This window comes from Dermatophagoides farinae, chromosome 4 (assembly GCF_024713945.1).
Source record: "Dermatophagoides farinae isolate YC_2012a chromosome 4, ASM2471394v1, whole genome shotgun sequence".
Classification (NCBI taxonomy): Eukaryota; Metazoa; Arthropoda; class Arachnida; order Sarcoptiformes; family Pyroglyphidae; genus Dermatophagoides; species Dermatophagoides farinae.
Window position 1 is genome coordinate 105649 of NC_134680.1, and position 25103 is coordinate 130751.

At 32.5% G+C, this 25103-nt stretch overlaps 2 protein-coding genes and 1 long non-coding RNA gene across 13 annotated transcripts; 1 reads left to right on the forward strand and 2 right to left on the reverse strand.

Moving 5' to 3' along the window:
* Nucleotides 1-21: 21 nt before the first annotated feature.
* On the reverse strand, nt 22-15953 carry LOC124490787 (uncharacterized). Of its 9 annotated transcripts, none has more exons than XM_047053344.2 (12): nt 12179-15953; nt 8634-8806; nt 6544-7240; nt 6168-6459; nt 5707-6110; nt 5196-5522; nt 4875-5061; nt 3566-4806; nt 2918-3494; nt 2010-2848; nt 1882-1949; nt 22-1827 (listed from the first exon to the last, which is right to left on the reverse strand). In XM_047053344.2, exons 1-12 carry the CDS (start codon nt 14282-14284, stop codon nt 963-965), a joined length of 7776 nt encoding a protein of 2591 aa, XP_046909300.2. In that variant the 5' UTR covers nt 14285-15953; the 3' UTR covers nt 22-962. The 9 variants fall into 9 exon arrangements, with proteins under 9 accessions (XP_046909300.2, XP_046909295.2, XP_046909296.2 ...); XM_047053339.2 differs by having other exon boundaries at nt 8634-8803; nt 12179-15607; XM_047053340.2 differs by having other exon boundaries at nt 5707-6107; nt 12179-15607.
* Nucleotides 15615-25095, reverse strand: LOC124490811 (uncharacterized). Of its 3 annotated transcripts, none has more exons than XM_075730831.1 (2): nt 24324-25095; nt 15615-16333 (listed from the first exon to the last, which is right to left on the reverse strand). In XM_075730831.1, exons 1-2 carry the CDS (start codon nt 24529-24531, stop codon nt 15615-15617), a joined length of 927 nt encoding a protein of 308 aa, XP_075586946.1. In that variant the 5' UTR covers nt 24532-25095. The 3 variants fall into 3 exon arrangements, 1 of the variants encoding a protein (XP_075586946.1); XR_012832222.1 differs by lacking the exon at nt 24324-25095 and adding an exon at nt 17630-18866 and having other exon boundaries at nt 16214-16333; XR_006958894.2 differs by lacking the exons at nt 15615-16333; nt 24324-25095 and adding exons at nt 17337-17568; nt 17630-18866.
* LOC142597514 (uncharacterized) lies at nt 22489-24274 on the forward strand. The gene is made up of 3 exons (XR_012832223.1): nt 22489-23090; nt 23153-24126; nt 24216-24274. It is a non-coding gene; the product is annotated as an uncharacterized LOC142597514 (long non-coding RNA).
* Nucleotides 25096-25103: the final 8 nt, after the last annotated feature.

Sequence of the window (25103 nt, forward strand, 5' to 3'; positions counted from 1 at the left end):
ATCATGTTTAGCCATTTATCATTTATATTCAACAACAACACCAAAGCTTTTTTATTCGATTTTCATGTGAGTGTGTTGGAACAATATTCCAGTGAATGAGAAGATATTAATAATAATAAAGATAAAGAAATATATGAATATCAATATAAATAGAGCAAATTAGAAATTAAAGAAAGAGACACAAAGTGCGAGAAAGTTATCATTTTCCATTTCTCAGATAGGTTTTGTCTTTTTTCAAACGACAAATACAATCGACTTACAGATCACAGATGTCAAAATAATAGAGGAAAAATGTATGATTCGTGTTTACGTAAGTGTTTCAATATTAATGGAAGAAAACATTGATGAAAGCAAAGCAAAAGTTGTTTGTTGTTGTTGTTACAACTAATTTTAAATTGAATTCCTTTTTCCATTAAAATTCAGAATTTTCATCTTTCTTTACAATTTCAGTTGTATGGTGTGTGTGTGTTGTTAATAAATTATTTTTGCAAACATTTTTCTTCATTTGCAAAATTGTTTTAAAAAACCACAATGAATGAATATCTTCACTTAAAAAAACACGAAAATGCAATGCATAATAATGGATAAAAATGATCAAAAATACAAATATGTGTGTGAATTGAATGAATGTTGATGAATCAGTGAAAAATTAATAATAATGACAATAAGAATAAATAAGACAAGTGAAACAATGTTTGTGTTTGTTGTTGTTGTTGAACTGGTGGCCATGTTTTTCTTATGTAGAAATGATGAAACGAATGAAATGTTATTATTATAATGGATAAAAAAATTTTGCCGATTGCAATCATCACAATCTTAAATCATGAGTAAATGTTAGGCATTTTCTTAAATTGTAATGCAAAAGATGATGGATGGGTCTCGATGAAGGATGAATAGAATGAATGTGGATAATGTTTTTCATGAAAAGAATCCTCAGCTTCATTCAATTAAAAAATTTAACTTCATGTGCTGGATGTCGTCGTACTGTTATTAGCAGTTTGTGGTTGTTGTTGTTGTTGTTGGATTGTCGATTGTTGATTGGAATGTTGTTGGGACGATTGATTATTGTTATTGGTTGAAGTTGAATTGCGTGCACCATTTCCATTATTATTAACCATATTAACCGTATTTGAAGATCGAGTCTGTTTCAATGCAGTTCGTTGGGCTAAATTATTGCTGCTGCCGGTCATATTCAATTGTTGTTGTTGTTGTTGTTGTGGTTGCGATTGTGAATTTGATTGAGCCAAAGCAACAGCATTGGTCAAACTAACTGTACGTTTTATCGGTGATGATGATGCCGATGATGATGATGATGATATGACATTATTGGTCGTTGTTATCGGTGTTGCCGTTCCCGATGGTGAATTCATCCATTTTTTATTCTGTTCTTCACGTATCTGATTCAATGTAAATGCTGTTGGTTGAGTTTGTTGTAATACCTGTGTTCCGGTTGGATTTGAATTCATCGTAAATTTTTGCAACATTCTCATCAATAATTCATCATTCATAAGGTTGTTATTGTTATTATTATTTGTAATGCTTGCATTAGAATTCGATACAGATGCAGTTGTCGTCATAGATCCAGAATTCGGACTATTTATACCAGATTGTTGTTGTTGTTGTTGCTGTTGTGGTGGTGTTGATGATTTCGATGATGACGTCAAAGCCGATTGCTGTTGTTGAGTTCCCGATGGTGGTTTCTTACTAACTTCCCCTGCTGGTTGTTGTTGTTGTTGCTGGTGATTAAGTTGTTTATGTTGTAGATTTTTTAGTTTGTCAATCTCATCCTGTTGTCGTTGTTGCATTTCTTTACGCTCCAATTCATGTCTAAAATCCAGATAAATAATCACCATTCAATGATAATCATCAATTTTTTTTTACCTTTTGACAAGATAATCAAACTCCGAATCAAGAGAATCGGTTTGATTTGGAGCCATATTTGTTGATGACTATTCAAGAATAAAAATCAAATATAAACATACATCAAAGATTTCTATCAATTTTCATACCTTTAAACCGGAAAAATCAAATGTTCCATTAATCACAGCTGATGTGGTTGATGAATCTGGCCATGAATTGACAAAATTTTCCAATCCTATGGATCGATTCGTCGTTTGTGGTTGAGTATTTATCAATTGTGGTTGCTGCTGCTGCTGTTGTTGTTGTTGTTGAAGCTGTTGCCAAATTTGATGTGCATTCTTGCTTAATTGGCCATTATCAACAGAAACTGATCGATTTTGTTTAGCCGCATTCGAATCCGACAATAATTGATGATCTATTGTCGAGGTAGTAGGCACCATAGATGCTGATGAAGTTTTTTGTAATGAAATTTTTTGTTGCTGCTGTTGAGCGTTAGCCAAGAGTTGTGGTGCTAAGAATCCCATATTCTGTTGTAGACTCATCAATACATATTGTACAGCTTGATGTAACAGAAATTGTTGATCTTTCACTGATAATTGCGACAATGTTAGTGTCGTTGGTGGTTGTGGATTAGTTTCATTATCATAATGATCAGTTATGGTTCCTATATCTTGTAGATTGTTTCCAACGATAGATTTACTATTATCAAGATCAACTTGAATACCAACATCTTTGACAGGAATACGTATGAAAACTCGAGTTGGTTGATGAAGGCCGCTAGCCAATTGTGATGCTAATGCTAATTGACTTGGTGCGAAATTTGTCGATGGACGTCGTGATGATGGTAACGACGACGACGATGATGATGATTGCTGTTGCTGACAATCGGCCAACATTGGTGTAGGTTTTGCCGTTTGTTGTATTAATTTATCTTTATTTGGTGTTGATTCAGTCACCACATTTGCTGGATCAATGTAATTCTGATAATCTAAATATAATATAATATAATTATAATAAATAAATCATAAATATAAATCATTAAACTCTTATAACATACTGGTCAAATATTGTTGTAAAACTTCATTTTGATTCGAAACGACCGGTGTTGATGGTGCCACAATTGATGATTTCATTGGTGTCTTTACCAGTGTAGGTGCACCATTCTCATCAACAACGACAACAACATCGTTTTGTTTGGAAAGATCCAATGCCGAAGCATAACGTCGAAGTGAAACATATGGATATGTATTATAGCTACTATCACCAGTTGAATTGGTCATTTCAGGACTGACATTTGGATCAAGAGATGCACCATTATTGTTAGAACCACCGGTTGTACCGCTAAGACAACCATCAGAATGATGACCATCATCTTCTTCATCTTCATCCGATGTTAATGATGATGCCGTTGTAACTGGTAAGGATGGTACATTCGGTTGACCAAATGGTTTTACCGGTTCATTAGCCGTTGGTGAACATGGACAACCACCATCAGCATTTTCCGATAATGCTGAACTAGCAGATTCATATGAACCAGAACTAAGTGAACATTTACTATCCGAATGGCTAACTTCATTCACTAATGGTTGCTGTTGAGCATCAGCGTCCGTTAAATTCGGTACTTTCTTTTCATTCTAAATAAAAAAAACAAAACAAAACAAAACGAAATCAAATCTACATTGTTATAAATCAGATTTGAAAATACCTTGAGTAAACCGGGTGAGGTTTGTGAACAAGAATCTTTGTAATTTGAGTCAACAACATTCGTTGTTGATGACACTATTGTTGTTGTTGGTAATTGAACTTCGGCTGGTGTTACAATAAAACGTGATGTACGATGTGCCGATGTTGTTGGTGGTACAAGATTAGTGTCATTAACACCGGTTGGTGTCGGTGACGATGATGAGGATGATGTTGTGGATGAACTGTCACCACCACCACCATTAGTTATCATAGTGGATGTAGAATCAATTTTATTCGAATCAACGACCAGTGATTGTGGCTGTTGTTGTGTTTGTGTGTGACTAGCTGGCATTTGTTGAGATGTCATCATATCGAAAGACGGTGATTTTGAAAGCATATGTGGTAATTGTGATGGCTGTGCTTGTATTGCTTGTATTGGTACTGGTTCCGTTACCGGTGTAACGGAAAATCTTGAAAATCTTTTAGTAGCTACAGAATTATTAGTTTGGCCATTATCAATTGCAGTTGATAATGATGATGATGTTGTTGTTGATGTTGTTGTTGTTAGACTAGCTGTTATGTTATTAGCTTGTTGATTATTACCATTCTGACCAGATTGCATTGTATTATTGGGCAGTGTATTATTTATCGTAGCCATCGTTGTTATTGTTTTATTTATAGCCGCAGTTGTTTTCGTCGTTGAAATAATACTGGCTAACGATTGTTCCAATGCTATTGATGATGTTGGTACTGTTGTTGTGGTTGTAGCTGCGCTAACCGAAGTAGCGGTGGATGTTATTGTAACTGGATTTGATACAGCGGCAATTATCTGTTGTTGTTGGGCGACTAAAGATGGTCGCAATGATTCGGTATCTGAATGACCTAATGAATTCGATTGTTGTTGTTGTTGTGGTTGTTGATTGGTAGGAGGAGGTGGATGTTGAAGTTGTTGTTGTTGTTGTTGTTGCTGCTGCTGCTGCTGCAGCTGTTGTTGTTGTTGTTGTTGTAATTGTGTCAATGAATGTTGTTGTTGTTGTTGTTGTGATGGTGTTGGCTGTACATTCATCAGATGAGCATTCAATTGATTTGTTAATTGATTACTATTAACTGGTGGTGCAGTAGCCGGTGCAGGTGTTGGTGCTGCTGAATGTGAATGCATTTCTGATGTTCGAACAAGATTAGCCGATGATGATGATGCCAATGTTGGAGCGAAAATTTCTGTTAATTTAGATTCTAGATTCGATTGAATATGATCTTGATCTTCTATGCGTGAATGGATTTAATGAATAATTTAAAATTTGAAACATTATACAGCATAAAATGTGTCATACTTTTAGTGGATGGCAATTTGGAACCGGCTGCAGCTGTCAATGATGAAGTTGATGTTAATGGCTGTTTAGTTTGTCCAACAACAATTGCCGATGATTGTTGTTGATTAGCCATTTGCTGTGATACCGATATTGTCGATGCTTGTGCAGTAGCAGCAGCTATCATATTGCTCTGGCTGGAATTATTTGACTGTTTAGTGAAAAAAATACAATTTCAAAAGATTAGACAAGCCGATCAATTCGATGATTAAAATGAAACAAAAAAGAATCATGCAACAAAAACAAAAAAGCAAAATGAAAAAAAAACTAAATCTCAAAGTTTACCAATCCAATCGGATGATTAGAATCCGTTGTTGGCTGTTGTGGTTGATTCGACGAAGATGTTGGTGATGGAGGTCTCGATAGATTAGCAGCCGTATTCATTGTGGGTGTACCCGGTACCGAAGATGTCGTTGTTGAAAACGATTGCTGACCTGTTGTCACAGCAGATGTAAATGTTTGTCCACTTGATGATGGTGGCATCGATAATGTTGGCGATAAAGTCGTTTGTGTAGGTTGCTGTTGTTGAGTTCCATTTGGAACCGATGATGTTGTTGTCGTTGATGATGATATGATCGGATATGATGCAACGCTTGTAAGCGGTAATTTAAGCTTTTTGTTTTAGAATTCAAATTACAATAAAAAAAATAGGACAGAGAAAGAGAGAGAGAGACAATACAAATAGAAAACATTCGAAAACAATTATACACACACACAGAATCAACGTAGGAAAATGGACAAAAACATAAAAGAGTTAGGAAAAAACATTAATTCGAGATGAAAAAAATATTCTTACCTCATTTTGATTTAAAAAAGGTTGCTGTTGTTGATTGTAAATGGCACTAGAATTGCCCACAACAGCCGTAGTTGATAATAATGTCGATTCGGCTGACGTTGATGATTGTTCCCTCGATGGAATCGAACCAACCGATGATGATGTTGTTTGTGATTCACCTACGGCTACGGTAGTATTGGTCGAAAAATTTGATTCTGGAATAGTCGATGTAACAGGTGATGAGTCAGTTGCTGATGATTGTGTTGTTTGCTGTTGTTGTTGTTGTTGATTATTAGTGCATGTCGCTGCTTGTGATTGATTCAACTGTAGATCTTGATTCACTTGGACATTGACCACCGAATTAGCAGCTGAATTAACAGCAGATTGTTGACCAGGTACCACTGTATTCTCTGGTGAACCTTCTACTGTGACATGAAAAAAATGTAAGATCAAAAGTGCAAAATTCTAGAAATAACACTCACCATTACCGGGTGCAAAAACGGCAACCGACTCTTCCATCAGATTTACAGGTATTTCCGTGTGTTTATATTGTTTCTGTTGTTTTTGTATCATTTCGAAACGAATATTTGTTTCGGCAGCTGTCATTGCTGTTGTATCAGCATCGTCTGTGCCTTCTTTGCCATTAGCCTGGTTTGCTTGTTGCTGTTGCGATAGCAACATTTGTTGTCGATCCTTCAATAGCAATGAAATCTGATTTTTAATTAACAGGCATACGATGCGTACATCTTCTTCGGCCAAGAATCCATTATCGACCTTAGAGATTAGAGAAAATAAAAAAACAATTAATCAATTAAAAATCAATGAAAAAAATGTGAAAAATTCAAAACAAAAACTTACCAATGCTTTAGCAACAACTTCAACAGCTTCTTTATCGAAATTGAATCCAAACTCCAATCCTTCATTTTGCTTATATTTATCTTTACGCTTTTTAGCATCAGTAATGAATATTCGTAGTTCAACTTGTGTTTCATAACTAGCGACTGCTTCTTCACGGTTGACGAATTCCACCTTGAATCCAGTATCTTCTTGAAAGAAATCATGCTGCAACAATTCCTTAACAGTGGGACGATCTTCTTTTTTCAATTTGATACACATTTCAATTATTTGCCTAACTTCGGATTGTTCAACTTTCGCCAATGAATTTGGTGGCACACCAGATGATACTTTACGATAGATTTGTGCTGCACTTGAACATTCCGAATATGGATATTCACCGGTTGCCATTTCCAACATGCACATACCGAATGCATAGACATCGACACTTTCATCATAATGTTCATCATACATTTCAGGGGCCATAAATTCCGGCGTACCAATTACTGATTTAGCAAACGAACGATTTTTCAATGTAGCCAAACCAAGATCACCAATTTTGACTGAACCAGTTGTACCGGTAATGAAAATATTGTCACATTTAAGATCACGGTGGATTATAGGTGGTGTTCGCGAATGAAGGAAATTCAATCCTTTCAATATTTGTCGACACCATGATTTCAATACTTTAAGATTTATTTTCTTGAAACGTCGTAGATAACTGAATTATAAAATGGTGATTGTCATTAGTTAATTTATTAAACAAACAGACAATGAGGTTGATGACCGAATAAAGAAAATAAAATCCGTTCCGGTATGAAGATCATCATTCTCATAATCATAATCAGCATTTCAATTGTCTATGACTGTGTTTCAAACAATTCCAAACAACGGTTATTCGTTAGTCTATTTTTTTCTTCCTCCCCCACCACTATTCATCACACACACACACAATCATCATCTTGAAAAAAATTTATTCATCCTTAATCATCATCCGAAAAAAACGGGAATTTAACCAGAAGAAAAAACAAATCAAGGAAGCAGACTGCAGCCAGAATGAGGAAAAAATCATTACAATTAAATAACTATGTGTTTTGTTTTCTGCATGTCTGAAATGGAGTTTTTTTCATAATCAAAAATCAGAGTGAAAAAAGAACAAGTTCACAATGAATTGACTAACTAACTGACTTGTCTATAACTATAGGGCAAAACAACAGCCTATTACTGAGAAAAAGAAAACAAAATGTTTCGAATGGAAATTTTTTTCTTCATTTGATTGACAGACACATGCATACACACAAACAAACAGACAACAACAGCAACAACAACAACAAAAAGACATCTCAACACAAATTATGATATAGACGCCAGACTTGCAACAAAACGCCAACGCCCACTACAAAATCTAAAAACATCTAAAGAGAGAAAAAAGGGTTAAATCATCACACACTTCAACCATCGTCATTCATAATTCCATCAATCCATATAATAAATTGGTCATTGGCCATTGATAGGGAGACCGGTTTTTCTGTTTCAGGTCCCGGATAAATATTTACAAAACCCTTGACAACAAATGATTGTTGTTGGAAAGGGAAGGCCAATGACCATTTTCATTGACCTGTATGGAATATATAATAAACACACACACACACTACCCTGTTGAGAGTTGTGTAGTCTGGCTTTCTATTGCTGCTGCTGTTGTTGTTGTTGTCTTGACACATAATATCATCATCATGATCATCTCATATTTATAACCCATTTGAATTTCGACATTCATTCATTCATACAAATCGATTGAGCTTGTCGACCTCATAACCTGAAAATTTGATTGATGGATGAATGAAAATAAATAAAAAGAAAAAATGGGGTAAAAGCACACCGAAAGGGATTTCATAATCAAAAATAAACCGAAAAAATACATCTGTATGAATGCCGCATGGGGTACCGTTATTAAAATTAATCAACCGAAAAGTTGTGTGAGTGCTCAGACAGATATTTTCGGTAATTAGTCAATGAGGGAAAATTGAAATGAGATTATCGAAATCATACCGGATTCTTCAATCAGAAACAGAATATCATTCAATGCAAAAACGAAAAAATCAAATTTTACTTACGTTTTTAGCGTCCCCGATGTCATTAATTCAGTAATGAGTACGAGGTATTTACGTTTCGGTGTATTGACTTCCCAATAATCATAAAAACGTACAATATTTGAATGCTGTAGACCTTTGAGCATTTCAACTTCTTCACGAAAACGTTGTCGTTCATTTTTATTCAATCGTTCCTGCTTTTTTTCCCAAAAAAAAGAAAAACAATCAAGATTAAGACAAAAATTCCAACATTTTGATGGATTATTGAGACAAAAAGAATTTAAAATTATAATACGAAAATCAACAATAGATAAACACAAAAAAGACGAAAGAATTCCATTATCAAACAACAAGAAAAAAAATCACATGCTATGACATATGATATGTTAATCCGTCATATGATCTTTTTCATTTGAAAGTGAAAAATTCATTCATTCACTCATTCATTCATTCATATTCATAGTCAATTCCATCATTTATTATGGCCAATTTATTATTAACTAAATGACAATTTTTCCCATTTCCTCACACAAAATATTTGCACAAAAAGCAGGAAAAAATAACGAAAACAAATTGTCATCATTTCTGTATATTATTATTATATATATTAAGTTACAGTTATAATCAAGTACGTACATCTAACATTTAAAATTGATATTCAAGGTTTTTTAGATTGTCTACAACAACTACCACCATTCAAACACAGCACAACTTATTTACTTTTATTGATTAATTAGTGATAGAAAAAAAACCACAATCGATTTTCAAACGAAACATTATTTTCTTGTTTGTTCAAATTCACGATAAAAAAACTGAAAAATTTAAATGCTGAAAAAATTTAATAGATTCAAAAGAAACAGAAAGAGAGATAAAGAGTTGATCAAGTGCAAATAACTACGACGACAACCAAAAATTGTATTATGATATCCCAAAAAATACAGAGTGTGACGAATATTATGATGTTTGATGTGGAATGATGGAAAAATTATAGGCATCATCATCATCATCATGAGGATCACTAGAGAATGCCAATTGTATATGATGTTGGTGTTAAATTTAAAACAACAATGTCCTTGAATCGAAAAAAACAAAATTTTTTTGCTCTCTGTTTTGCAGCAGAAAGAAATTCATCATCATCAATAGTTGTTGTTGTTGTTATCCATTATTGTCTCGTTGTTATAATCTAAATCCAATGTTGAAAACTATATATATTTTCTTACACACATCAAATAAATACTAAAAATAAAAATAAACAACAACGATAATGACGACGAAAAGTCTGATGCAACATTATATCTAATAATAAAAAATGGGCAAAAATTGATTGAAAATTTTTTCATAAATTCAGAATTCACCGATTTGAATCCAACATCACCACTGTGAAATGATGTGCTCAATTAACCCGCTGGGGCAGAAAAATCTTTTCCAACTAGAACAAGCAAAAACTCCAGACACAGAAAAAATGAAAAAAAAAAAAAAATAAAACAAAGTTATCATCCGAAAAAAAGTGTCAAAATAAATCTGTTTGTTGGAAATAAACCAAATAGGGCAATCTCACAAATGCAATATTCTGTGCAATCACAAAAGCGAAATTCATAACCATCGAACAAAAAATGATACATAAGCACACATCAATAATGTGTGACATCGTCAATTTCTTCTCTCCATCATCATCTGTGTGACGTGGTGGTGCTGATGGTAATGGGTGACAAATCTTTCGGGAAAAAAATGATGACATAATTGTCATTTCTATATGACACTATTGAAAAATCATAGTTTCTTCAGGTTATAATCATAATAATGAAATGATGATGATGATGATGAATAAAAAAAAGTGAAATATCCTCACTACCACCATCGAGGAATGATGGTAAAAGTTATTATCGACAGATTAAATTAGAAATGAGGATGAAACATCGTAATCATCATCATCATCGATAGTTTTCTATATTGCAATTTTCATTAGTAATCTTGTGGTCTACAAATATCGATCTATCGATCATCATTTTGATTTTGTTAAAAACTAAATTTAGCAAAAAAGAAATCATCATATGGGTTTCGATATATATTATATATTTTGTTTATTCTTATTAACCAAAAAAAAAAGTTCAGTTTGATTATCTGATAAACAGAAACAGAAACAGACAAAAAAGAAAAAGATCAACAGCCTATCCATACAAAAGGAAATTACCGATCAATTCATTCAAGTGCAAATGCTAGTACAAGTCAATCAATCAATCGGATTGAATCGAATTGAAATGAATAACATTGTTTACATCTAAGAACAACATACACACACGCACATATGAAATGGCCATTATTATTAAACTTGTAAATATACAAAAGAAACGAAAATTTTCCTTTTTTATATGCTTCCACATAGGGCCGAGAATTGAATTCGTCGTCATCATCATCAATGGGAGAATGAGAGCAAAAAAACCAAATAAATACATACTCTCCATAATTTCATTCAACCTATCCATGGATACAAATAGACAAACAAACGAAAAAAGAGCTTAAAGGTCATAAACATTTGCGATATTTTTTAAAGCTTGTAGCGACAAAAAAATTCATCCATCACATGGAAACGAAATAAACACACCGAAATAAAAAAAAAAAAAAAAACAAAAAACAAAAAGTTGAAGGTCATTTCGGTACAGAAATCACCACATTCATCAACAACCAAAACAAACCAGGAAACTCAAAGTTTTTTGTTAAACCAGAAATAGAAAATTTTTAAACAACGAAAAAATGTTTCATTTCAATGTATGAACAACAAATCAACAAATCATCATATCAAATATCGATATCAACCAAGAAAAAAAAATCATAGGTTATGATCAGAGAAAAAACATGACTATATTTATAATTTATAAATATTTTTGTAATTGAAAAAAAATTTCACTGGAAATCCTGATTACATGGCTAATAATAATAATAATGATGATGATGATGAAAACTAACATACACAGGATATATCCAGTTTAGTAAAAAAAAAATCATTCGCTTTCATTTCTCAATCATTTTATTTGTCTGGTTGGTTTCCCGATCACTCACCGATACTGACAACCAATAACACATTTGTTTACACTTATGTCTCAATATTTGATGATAATTACGTATAAAAACAATCATTATCAACAAAGAATGTGATGTGAAATCAACCTTGTGGCATGTACGGATGTTAGCATCATCATCATCATCATCATCGCCAATAAAACCAACTAAATAGATAACATAACAAAAAAATTATTATAAGAAGCAAGTAACAAAAGTCACAAGAAATGAAAAATTTTGATTGATTTGCACTCAACTCATATCTCATATGCATGCATCACATGTGCGTGGGTGGATGAATTGTCACAGACACAATTGATACATTTCATTCCATTTTTTATGATAGCAATCTCACATTCTCAAAAAGTAATGGGTGTGGGTGTGTGATAAAGTCCAATTACACATCATAATCATAATAAATAATAAATAATAAATTTATGTAATGTAAATGGATACCTACTGTAACTGCAATATATAGTGTCTGTCTTTTGAAAATGAAATAAACTACTAACCTGAAGTTCACACCATGCAACAGCAACACCGCTAGCTGAATCTAATCCTTTATAGACAGTTTTAAATGAACCACGACCAATCTCTTCTAATTTCAAATATCGACCATCCGATGATTGATCCAAAACATCTTCACTACAAACTGTTTTTGCTGTTTTCGATGAATTCGGTTGTTGTTGTTGTTCTGTTGTTGATTTATTCACTATAATATTTGATTTATTCGATTCTTGAACATTCGATAATGTTGAATCAGATTTATTATCACTTGTATGAGAATTAACATCACATTTTGAAGATGATGATTCTTGTCGTTGTTTGTTGTTGTTGTTGTCTTGCTGTTCTTTTTGACGACAAGATGATGGTAATGACTCTAATGATGAACCAGCTGATGATGACGATGATGATGATGCAGATTCTGTGGAAGACAATTTAGAATGACCACCATCATTATCATGATGTCGATGATGATGATGGTGATGACGACGACCAGGTCGATGGCGAAGTTTTACATCTTCTTTGCCATTATCATCATTACGGCAACTGTTTGCTTCGAATACAATCCCTTGATCTTCACTACTATCATTATCATTGCCAATGATATTGTTATCTTTCATTTGACATTCATAACAATGTTGATCACAATACATATTCTTCACATTATTATTATGACAATTTTTATCCATCATCATCGCTGTCGTCGATGTTATTGATCTTGTTTCATCAACACCAATCATTGATGATGATAATGGTTGTTGTTGTTGAGCATTCATCGTTTGACAACACGAACAATTTGATTTTCGTTGTTGTTGTTGTTGTTGTTGCTGTTGAACATGATTATTACTATTATTTGTAGTAGTAATATTTGAATTTGAATTTGAATTTGAATTTATCACAGATTTTGTTGAACATGAACAACATGATGATGATGATGGTGAACATTGTTGTTGCTGTTGTTTATTGATCATTGATGATGATTCGTCGTCATCCATCATCATCTTCATTGTAGTTGTCGATATAGCAGCATTTGATGCCTGTTGTTGTTGGTGATGTATATTTGTCAATGTTCGACTTGTTGATTGCTCATTATTATGATGATAATGGTGACAATTATGATTAGAATGAGAATGATAATGTCTTTGACAATTATTATTATTATTATTATTATTATGACCACTGGTCAATGTTGATGATGAAGAAGAAGAAGGTTGCTGGGTATCAACAACCACCATTGCTGATGATGCCATTAATGATGATGATGATGATTGTTGATTAATAAATTTTTCGTTCCTAAAACTGTTGATTTTGTTTGATATATTTTGTTGTTGTTGATCAACACAAACAACACAATCACAATTCTGTTGTTTAATAAATCTATCGTTTTCTTCGTCTTCTTTAGTTGAATCATTCTTAATAATTTTTTGTCGTTGATGTTGATGGCTAATATTATGATTATGATTATGATGATGATCATCAAATGACGATGGATTTTTATTTCGATTCGTTTCAATACAATTTATAATGGCTGATTGTTGCTGTTGATCATCAACATCATCATCATTATTACTAACATGATCGTTGTTCATAACCAAATGATGATTAGTACATTTATTATTTCGAACATTACTACCATCACCATCACCATCATCATCATTATTGTTGCCGATTATACTAGCATCCATACAATATTCACATTGATTATTACCACCACCACAACCACTATTACTATTACTATTACTACTACTTCTACTAATACCATTATCATCATTTGTAATACATCTAGTTGTTGTTGTTGTTGTAGTAGTAGTGGTATTCATAGTATTACCAGTGTTAATTGGTTGGCGTCGTTGATATTTATTAATGGCTCCTTGATCCTGATCATGAGGATGGCGATGATTACAACCACCACAAGTACCGCCATCACCACCACTACTACGACAATCATTATCGATTATTGGAATTATCATTTGATTCGATTCTTGATGATGATGGTGACTAATAAAAGATTCAATATTTTCATGGTTATGATCATTGATATCTTCACCACTACCACTATTATCTCCAGAAACATCCATCATGGAATAATCATCATCATCATTGTTTGCCATCATATATCGATTGTTGTTGAAGATATCTTTCTCACAATTTAATAATCGATGATGACAATGACTCGAAGGACAATGTTGCTGCTGCTGGTGATAATGATGATTTTGGTGGCCACTATATGGATAATTCGTTGGTAATGTCAAATATTGTTGATATTGTTGCTGATAATGACCAAAATGTTGTGATTGTTGATAATGATGATGACCACCACCACCACCACCACTAAATGAATCAAATGGTGGTGATTTTGATGGTGATCGACTTAATGATGGTGAACGATTTGATGGTGATTTTGTACGTCGATTGTTTCTTACCAATAATGGTAAAGTCGGTGATGATGATATTCGTTTCGGTTGTGATGATAGTATTTGATTTGTATTTCGTTGTGCTTCACAATAATCGGATTTTATAATCGATGGTATTATGGGATGATGATGATGATGATGATGTCCACTATTGATCGAAGGATTTGTTTGTTGTTTTTGTTGTATCAATGACAGCAATTCTTGTGGATCAGTTGTTGATCGTATCAATGGTGGTGGTTGTTGTTGATGTTGATAGTGAAATTGATTATTATTAAAATCCAATTGGTGTTTGTTTTGAAATGATCGTACACGTGGTATCGATGATGATGATTGCTGTTGTTGTTGTTGTTGATATCGATCGTTTATATTTTCATCTGAATGATTGATACAGGAACAGTTATTAACCAATGATTGCCTAGGTTTATGATGAATTTGCGGTGGTGATGACCGTCGAATCAACAATTTTTGCTGATGATGATCACAAGTTTGATTTGTTGGTTGTGTGGATCGTTGCTGTTGTTGTTGATTGTGTTCACGAATAAATTGTTCACGTAAACGATTTAGATTCGATACAAATGGCAATAGATTTGTTTCGACATAGCCAATACTGGCTGATCGTCTTCGTTGATATTTTGACAATGTCGATGATGGCGATGGAGATGGTGATGATGGTGGTGAATCATTCAATATTAATGATGAATTTGAACTAATTGAATTTAAACGATCGCGATGATTACGAATCAATGTTTCGGTTAATAAACGTGTTGCTGATTGACGTCTACGTGGATTAAATTGTGGTATATGTTCTTGTTGTTCTAGATATTGATGTCCGTCCGATGAATGTATCGTATGATGATAGTTAACATTCGATAAATTTACATCAACATCATCATCGTCATCATCGTTGTCATGGTCATTATCATTAGATTCTTCAATGAATGTTGTTTCATTTAAATTTTGATTATTCGAACGCCACAAATCAGAATCAGCATTCAATAATGTTGACCGACTTCCATAGATTAAACCTGGATTATGTATTCGTATGATAGTTGGTTCGATGTGATGAAGACTCTTGATTCAAATATAAATTCTGTTGCTCTTGATCATTTAAATTATAATAATCACCACCAAGTTGAAAACTACTATCCAAATTGGTTGTTGAATATTGTTCTTGACTTGTTGTTAATAAACCATCATCATAATAATCATCATCGTCATAGTCATAATCATTAGATTCATCTTCAGTTTGCGATGTTTGCCGTCGATTCTGTCGGTGCGGTTCATTAACAGTCTTTGTTGCTGTTCGCTGTTGTTGTTGTTGTTGTTGATAACGTCGTCGTCTTTTTTGTATTGGTATCAATGGATGACTTGTACTATTATCACTACTTCCGGATAGTAACAATTCTTCATCATCATCTTCTTGTAGTTGTTTATCTTGATCTTGATCTTCTTTCCCACTTTTTTGTTGATATGATGACCGTTGTTTATGATGATGATGCGTTGGTGTTATATACTTACTACCAGAATGTTGTTGCTGTAGTTGTCGTCGCTGTTGCTGTTGTTTTTGTTGTTGATAGGTCAAAAAGGTCGATGTTTGATGATGCCCACCAGCACTACTGTTATTACCGTTATTATCTAAAATAGACGATGATGGTGATGAATGTGGAGTTTGAGTTTGATGATTACTACCACCACCAGCAGAAGAACTACCTCCTACACCTTCAATGACAAATTGATAATAACCACTCACTAACACATATAAATTATTTAATAAAGCCAGCGAATTGAGAAAAAAGAAAATTTCCATATAACAAACAAGCGGAAATTAAATTGAAAAAATTCCAAGATTTCATGACGTAATTGACAAAATGAAAAAAATTAATTAAAATTAATTTGGCCCAAAAAAAAAGAAAAACACAAAACCAACAAACAATACAGAGATATATAGTTACCAGGAAAAGTTTCCAATGTCCAATGTTGAAATGGATGGAATTTTTTTTCCGTTTGTAGTTTCGTTGTAGTTCGGCGAGTTTCCAAAACATTTATAAATATGAAAAAAAGAGAAAAAAAAGAAAAAGAAAAATAGAAATGATTATTATTAGAACATTCGGGTGAGAAAAACCTTATTTTTAAAAAAATATCCGTTTCCACTTTATTCATTTCATTCACAATTCTTTATATATCTAAGATTCCAAGGAATCAATTTTTTTCTAACAAAATTCTTCGATTCGGAATAATAAAATGAGATATGATGTAGCCACCACCTACACACACAAACACCTCTCATATGTACGAAATGAAAAAAACATAAACCACCAAAAAAAACCCAAGGGACAATGTCATATATCATTAAGCTAATCATTGTTACTAACCACAAAAATATGACCAAGTTAGAAAAACATAAAAAAAAAAATTCAAAACAAATAAAAAATAAAAATATTACGCCACATGGTGGCCAAAACCGGAAATAAAATACATTTTTCGAATAAATCAAACGAGAGAAAATCAAGGGCGCATCAACAAATCTTGCGACTAGTTGGTAAAACAGCAAATGTCCCTTGATATATATCATTATTATTACATAAGAATTGCATTTATTCCGAAATGAATCAATTATTACTATTGCCATCATTGCTAAAACCACAATAATCACTAAAAGTAAATTGCTTGTATTCACATTTAATATAATTGAAAAGCCAAAAATAGATTCAACAAAAAACGACAGTCAAAGTATAGACAGATATTTAGATGAGTCGGAAAAAAATATGACAAAATTCATCTCGATTACACACACAGATATATCAATGAGATTGAATTGTGTGGCAGAAAATTCATTCATTCCCACCCCCATTGATCCGTCATCGTCATCATCATCATCATGCCAACCAGAAAAAACCATAGCAAAAAATAACAAAAAGAGATTATATCAAGCAAATAACTCCAGATTGTAGTGATTGTGGTGGTGATGGGGGGAATGATCAAAACTACAATACAGTATAGATAATGAAAAAACTTGAAAAGAAAAAACAAACAAAACCGACTAACCGTAATTTGAAATTCAACCGAACAAAAAACACTCACACAAACGGTTGAAAATGTGGACGATAATTATTTGGTAAAATAAATTTGAAAATTAAAAAATTAAAAAATCACATTGATAAAATAATTATCACACTGGAAATTAGTTTTGTTTTTGCTGTTGTTGTCGATGTTCCAAAATTTCCATTGAAGAAAATTTTTCAATTTTCCCGTTCGATTCAATATTGTATGATGATGCCGACGATGATGATGTTTTGTGATGGAAAACAAAGCCTGTCTATTATGATTTGGACATTTAATCAATAATAATCGATTCAATATTGATGGATTTAATAAAATGATGAGGATGAGGATGATAAATTCGTTTTGCTGTTCAATAATATTTAATAGATGAAAATTGTTGCCGTCGATATTCATCATGATTGCTTATTTCCGTAAACATTGATGACAACAATTTGACAGACATGACACAGGCGTTGAAAAATGGTTGAAAAATAAAAAACTTTCTTGGTGTTCAATTCGCGGCTCGGAATCAATAATTCCAAAATGGTGCAATGACTAAACACAAAAACAAATTCAGATCAGTTTGGACAATCAGAATGACAATTTCCAATTCTTGCATTCGTTATCATATGATATGATATGGGGGATCATTCATGAATTTTGTGCTTTTTTCGAACGACGCCCGTTGATATATTCAAATTCGAACCCCAAGATTCGATTTCCAGATGATTTCAATCAATCAATCGGTTTTCGGGTGGTGGTGCTGATGGTGACGATATCACGTCAACAACGTCGATTAATTTCAATTATCAGATGGTGATGATTGTAGATCGAATTGAATCGAGACACACACCCAAAATATGACAATTTTGATTTCGAATTTCAACTGCAATCACAAGACAAACACACACACAAATAACCACTAACCACTGGATATATGAAACGAATGTTTTTTCTCACTATGACCAACGAAACCAGAAAAATTAAATTCGAAAAATTTCCTAAACCTTTTTGTTTTCTAGTTCACTATTATTCGTTGTCAAGCACAAGATTAAGATTTTCGAGATTCGAGATTAGTCGACAAAATGACAAAAATCATAATAATTTTTTGATCCTTATCACTGTTGGTTTGTCATTTCTTATAATAACATCAAACAAACAATTACCTGAAACAAAACAAAACAAAAAAATCCAGATAAGAATTGAATGATGAAACCAATTTACCGAATTGCAGATTGCAGACAACCATACACACATACATACACGCATCAAGATAGAAGTAGTAAAAAAAAAAAAAAAAAGTTTTATTCAGAAATCACATAAAATACGTAAAATAGTGTAGTAGTATTAATGGTAGTAGTAGTACCCGTACATGCCACATACATTGGTGAATAAAAGTAGTAGCAGCAAAGATTAAAGTAACGTTCGATAAACTTTTCTGAGTAGAAAAGTACAAGGGTAGTAGTATGTAGGGTTGTACATTGTATACATGTACCATGATCATATATGAAGCATGCGAATGAGAAACGAAACGAAATTCGAACGGTTGTAGTGGTCGATCATAAATGACGTGTTTCAATTTGATCCAGAAACAATTTTTTTTCTGGGATTTACGACAAAAGGGGGATGTGTTTCGTGTGACAAATACCGCACCCGTTTTATTATGTGGAGGAGAGGCGAAAAATATGTTTGTTTCACGATGATGGTGACACAATAAAATTCACATCAACAGTCATGATACCCGTTGTTATTTTTACGACCGTTTATTTATTTGACATAATAACCGTATGAATCCGGTAATTTTTCTTTATTTCTTTACAATTATAATGATATAATCATGATAACCGAACCAATCTCGTTATGCACCATCAACATGAAAAAAACCAATACTTTTTGGGGAATGCGCTTGCTTCATTTAATGCAGTCAAACAAAAAAAAATTCCCTCGTCATTCATCGGTGTAGCTGTAGTTCAGACAAAAAAATCCGGTCTGGCTGCTGTGGTTTTATTGTTCGATTCGACAACCACCCCCGAACAACAAAACCGTTAGCGTCATTTAAGCGGAGAAAATTCTTTTAGAATTTTTATATAATTTATCTAATACAACACAACGCACAATTCCTAAATAGCCTAGAATCTTTATCTGATTCTGTGATGTGTTTATTATGAATGATTCTCACACATAATTCATTCATTCTCTTTTCCGGAATTGCCTATTCGATTCAAACATAAAAGATAAAATAAAATAAAGTAAAATTTGGCCAATTTTCCATTCATTCATTTTTCCACATTCATGTCTGGAAGAGACATAAGATCTATATAGATTATAATCATCAATGTAGATTAGTGATATATGTGATATACATGATTTATGTGAAATCAAACTATATAGACAGACAGACTGACTGACTTAGAGAAAACTGACAGACGACGATGATAATCGGATGATCAAAATCATTTTTGACTTGTTTTGATGTTCTCTCTCTCTCTCTCTCTGTCACTCATTCAGAAGAATGTACTGAAAAACCCGGTTAACCCGACGATGTATACCAGTCATACAATGGATATTCGGGTTATAACCGTCATTCTGATTCTAAATTTAGTACCAGGAGTGAACAAGAAAGAGAAAGAAAAAACAGTGTTACAGAATGAAAATGTACAGGAAATACATTTATAGATAGGATTGATTGATTGATTGGTTGATTGGTTGAATGATCTATTCAGGTTAATCCAAGAGAATCAGAAAAATCATTAAAAAAATGACCAAAATTCTCTTGAATGAACCAACACCGGAATATCATCATCATCATCATCTTAATCGATAGATTGATTGGATGAAGACTGTGTGAATTATTTTTATTTCTCTCTATAAATAAATTTAACCAGAAAAAACGTCATTCACAATATGTCAATGTTTCAATCTACTCCTACATGCACAGACATAGGTAAACAATGAATGAATGGATTAAATTAATCTATTCTTCACTATAGGATGATGGCAAAACATAAAAATAGCACGATATGATGTTCATGTTCATGTTTATATGTGTGCGTGTGTCTATGCATTAGATTACGATTGATGCTGATGATGATGAGTTTGACATTTACAACAAAACAGTCACAATCTTATCATTGACAATGAACGATTGATTCCGGATGATGGTTATATCAGATATATAGAATTGACCTTGAATACAAAAAAAAAATTCAGAAACCCGAATGATGATGATTGAATTGAATCATTTGGAATCAATTTCCATTCTCGACTGCAATCATACATTGATACATTGAAACATAATGAATGAATATGGTGAATATGATGAATATGATGATGATTTCAAACCACAACAACATGAATAGTTGGGCAAAATCAAAATGAGAAACTGTTACTCACTTTTTATCACGGTTTATTCACAATTCAATTTGAAACATTCGTATGATTCGAATGAATTGGTTATAGTAATAGTAATAATATATGACATATGAATATATGTTCAATGAAGAATATCCAGAGAAAATTTGATGAAAAAAAACAATCAAAATTTTTTATCACTAAATTTACATCACAAATATGTGGTCGTCGTATATAAGTTTGTGGACATGTGACAACAACAACAACCACCACAACATACACATTTTGATGTTGATGTAAATAAATTATACCATCCTTTTCAGTGATCAACAATGGAAATCAAAATGAAAAATATATTTGATAGTCTGGCTTTTTTTATACAGTTGGCCATCAAACAAAACTTTGAACTTTTTCCAAGATAAACACAAATAAACAAACAAACAACAGTTTTTTGTTGTTCATCAAACCAATGTACACGAATCGAATGATATCTGATAATGATGAATCCTGATATATACCCCTGAAAACCAAGCACCAAACAACATCATACACAATGACTAACCAGAAAAATACATTCGAATGTGTCTGTGTGCGTGTGTGTGTTGTTTTGATCATTAAATAACAACAATGATAATGATGTTGATGATGATGATGATAATTTGAAAATTACCCAACCGACCAACCAAGGATGTGTTTATGATATTAACCAGATTACAATTGTAATTCGGGATACCACTACCACTACGACGACGATAAATATGATTGAAATCAATTTTTCTACAAACCAAACCAAACACCCTCTTTGATATTCGATTCGATTGATATCTATCTGGTATCCATATGGTATCCATATCCATGAGATCATGGTGATATTCCAATCGATTCCGATAATTCTCAAACATCTCGGAATGATCAGGCTCTTTCTATTCAACCCGATCTATTGTAAATTTTTTGCTAATGATCAAATCTCATTTACAATCAATTTACAAAAAAGAAAAATTATCATCAATGTTAAACAAGACAATCGATTGTATGATAATGTAGCATCTGAACAAAAACGAGGTTACATATTGTCTTTCCTTTCTTCATTTCTAGATTATTCAATTTCATCATGTGATGATTGTGATGAAAGGAAAAACAGAAAAAAAAGAAAGCAAAGAACAAAGTTCTCAGACACGATATATTGCTCTTTCATTCTGTGAATGATCGGTAATATCATCATATCATTTTTTTTTGTTTGATTTGTTAGACATTTTCGTTGTTTGTAATCAGTGAAAAGATAACAACAAGACACTTATAAAGAAGAAGCTAATCAATCGATGCAATCATGATTTGCAATTTTTTCTCCATTCATTTCATGTATCGATGTTTTTGTTGTTTTGTTCGATGATCGGAAATTGTTATGATCATGTTAATCATCTATAATGACTCACATGGGCAATCAATCTTTGTGTGTGTGTGTGTGGAAATAGAATCGAATGTTATTGAATAGCTATTCAGTTGGAAGGACGCCCCAAAAAAATTGATCAACAATTTATTGATTGATTGATCAAAGTGGATTGACATTCACTTGACAAGAATGTTTGCTATGTTATTTATAAGATTATCAACATCATTTCGAATGTAACAAACGCTTTTTCTCTCTAATCGTTTGTGTTATCACTTACTTTATAAGTGATCAATCAATCATTCGATCGATCCAAGGATATCCACCACCAAAAAACACTGTGGTTATGGAATGTGCACTCAAATGATGAAAAACAACAACAATGACAAAATTAATGATTTATTGATCAATAACCGACAAAAAACTAAAATCAGATTGATGATGATTGGTTGACCTCGAAAATCCTGATTACCATGTAGCTGTTTTTTTATATTTTCACAGAAAATAAAACAAATAAATCGCAACGCAACAGTACTTGCACCAAAATGAAAGAATGTCATCATCAGTCGTCGTCATCATCATTTGTTGTTGTTTTTGATTTTTGATTTTCTTGGCAATAGAAACTAAGAATATTCTAGTCCTCGTCATCAAATGATTAATTCAAATTATCATGTTAATCACGTAAGAATCGTAGGAAATTCTATCTATGTTGCTACTACTACACAGGTACATATAGAATTTTGTTTTGATTTTCTTGGCAATTTGTTTATTATTATAATTCAAAATAGATGACGATGAGGATTGAAAAATAACGAAATATTCACGTAGACTGTCTATTTCATCCATCGGTAATAACAATGTATCAAAAACAACAACAACAACAAACAATCATTTTCAATTCCCCATTCTTCAATGCCAAAAATCAGCTTGAGCAATCGCAATATATAGGTTCTAAGAAGAATCATATACCGTTGATTTGACAAAAAACAACCAACCAATCATCCAACCGAACGAACGTTTACAAATCCCAAATTATCTTATTACTCGATAATAATTGGATATTAACCGAAAACAAAACAACAAAACTTTCTTTCACGAAATGCCATTGAATCTAATCATATGACGTTTATATATCACTCACAAACGTAAAGAGTGAAAAACATTAGAAATTCGAAACCAACGACAACGCGTAAACAAACACCGGAAGTTGATAATCTAATTGATCATCAAATCGAACACAACCTGACAACAACCATTAATAAATACATAATTCAGTACATTTTATCTATCTAATCTATTTTTAGTTACATGATTTGTTCTTCGAAATCATCAGAAAAAAAAAGAAAAAATGAAACAATGAATTTCGAAATTGAATTAAATTGAAATCTGCACCCGACATCTATTATAATCATGGATGACTTGGCTGAAAATTAGACAAAAATGGAAAATTTTTTTACAACCTCATTTATTGGATCCATATGAGTGTGTGTGTATGGGTCCGGAAGTAGATGCTGTCATCATTGTCATCCTTTCATCAAATCACTTGGTTTATGATTTTGATTAATTCAAAATCATTATCAATCCAAATAGATGTATAATCGCAATATGTGAACTACTTGAAATGAGTAGAAAACGCTTTCTCTTTCTCTAATCACGATGGTTAAGTGTAAAAAAGTCACGATATAAACGCATGAATGAATGATAATCGTATTGATAATGACTTGTGTATGTGTGTGTCATTATAATAATAACGTCACCACAGGTAATATAATTTTTTCTTTTGTTTCCTTTTCGTTTGATAAATAATGATGCATTGTTTCAATTTTTTATTTTATGGTTATCACTCATTAGCCTGTCTGGTTTGCTTTTTTTCCACATGTTCAAGAAATGTCTGATTCGGTATAACACGGGCCATGAACTTGTAACCATTTGACATTTAATGAGAAATGAGACACTTACATTCATATAGATGAAACGGTGGAATATTTCCATTACAATCAAATGGTATTAAGGAAATTGGTAAACCAGAACAACCGGAAGAAGAAGTTGTTGTCGATGTTGCCTGTTGTTGTTGTTGTTGTTGGGCTGTTTCAACAATCATCATCATCATAATAGCAGATGTTGTCGGCGATGATGATGTGGTTGTGGATGATTGATTCATCATCATTATTAGTATTGGAATAAACAATGAATTTTTACAAAGAAAACAAACAAACCACACACACACACTGACAAAATCAATTCGTTTCAAGAATATCAAAACAAGTCGATTCTGTGGAAAAAACAATTGAATGAAAATTTCTTTGTCTTTCTTTGTGTTTTATATATACGACCATAATTGTCAGATTGATACATTTTGCATCCATGGATTCCGATAATAATAATCGATTTTTAGATAAACAAAAACACAGACAACGACGACAACGATCCATTTGTTTTAAAGGAATTCTTTTCTAAGGTAAATGTCATTCTCAATCACATTGTAGAAAAGAGAGAGAGAGAGAGCGTCATGACATCCACACGATGAAAACAAAATAAAACAATAAAATAACCACCAACAACAACAAGAAAATTTTTTGTCATCAGACATCATACACACCACACACATAAATCATAAACAACAACCAGCGACCAAATAATAATGAGTGCATATCAATCACCCGTTTTCTCCTCTCTACTTTCTTATCTATCTTAATGTTTTTTTCTTGGATTTATATATGAGATATGAGATGGTTTTAC

Coding starts and splice junctions, on each gene's coding strand:
- LOC124490811 (XM_075730831.1), bottom strand. CDS start 24,531: ATGATGATGAATCAATCATCCACAACCACATCATCATCGCCGACAACA. Junction 16,334..24,323: donor ACCGTTTCATCTATATGAAT/GTAAGTGTCTCA, acceptor TATATGTGTTAG/TGAGTGGTTATTATCAATTT.
- LOC124490787 (XM_047053344.2), bottom strand. CDS start 14,284: ATGATGGCAAACAATGATGATGATGATTATTCCATGATGGATGTTTCT. Junction 5,523..5,706: donor CTTTTTTAAATCAAAATGAG/GTAAGAATATTT, acceptor TAAAACAAAAAG/CTTAAATTACCGCTTACAAG. Junction 1,950..2,009: donor TTGATTTTTCCGGTTTAAAG/GTATGAAAATTG, acceptor ATTCTTGAATAG/TCATCAACAAATATGGCTCC.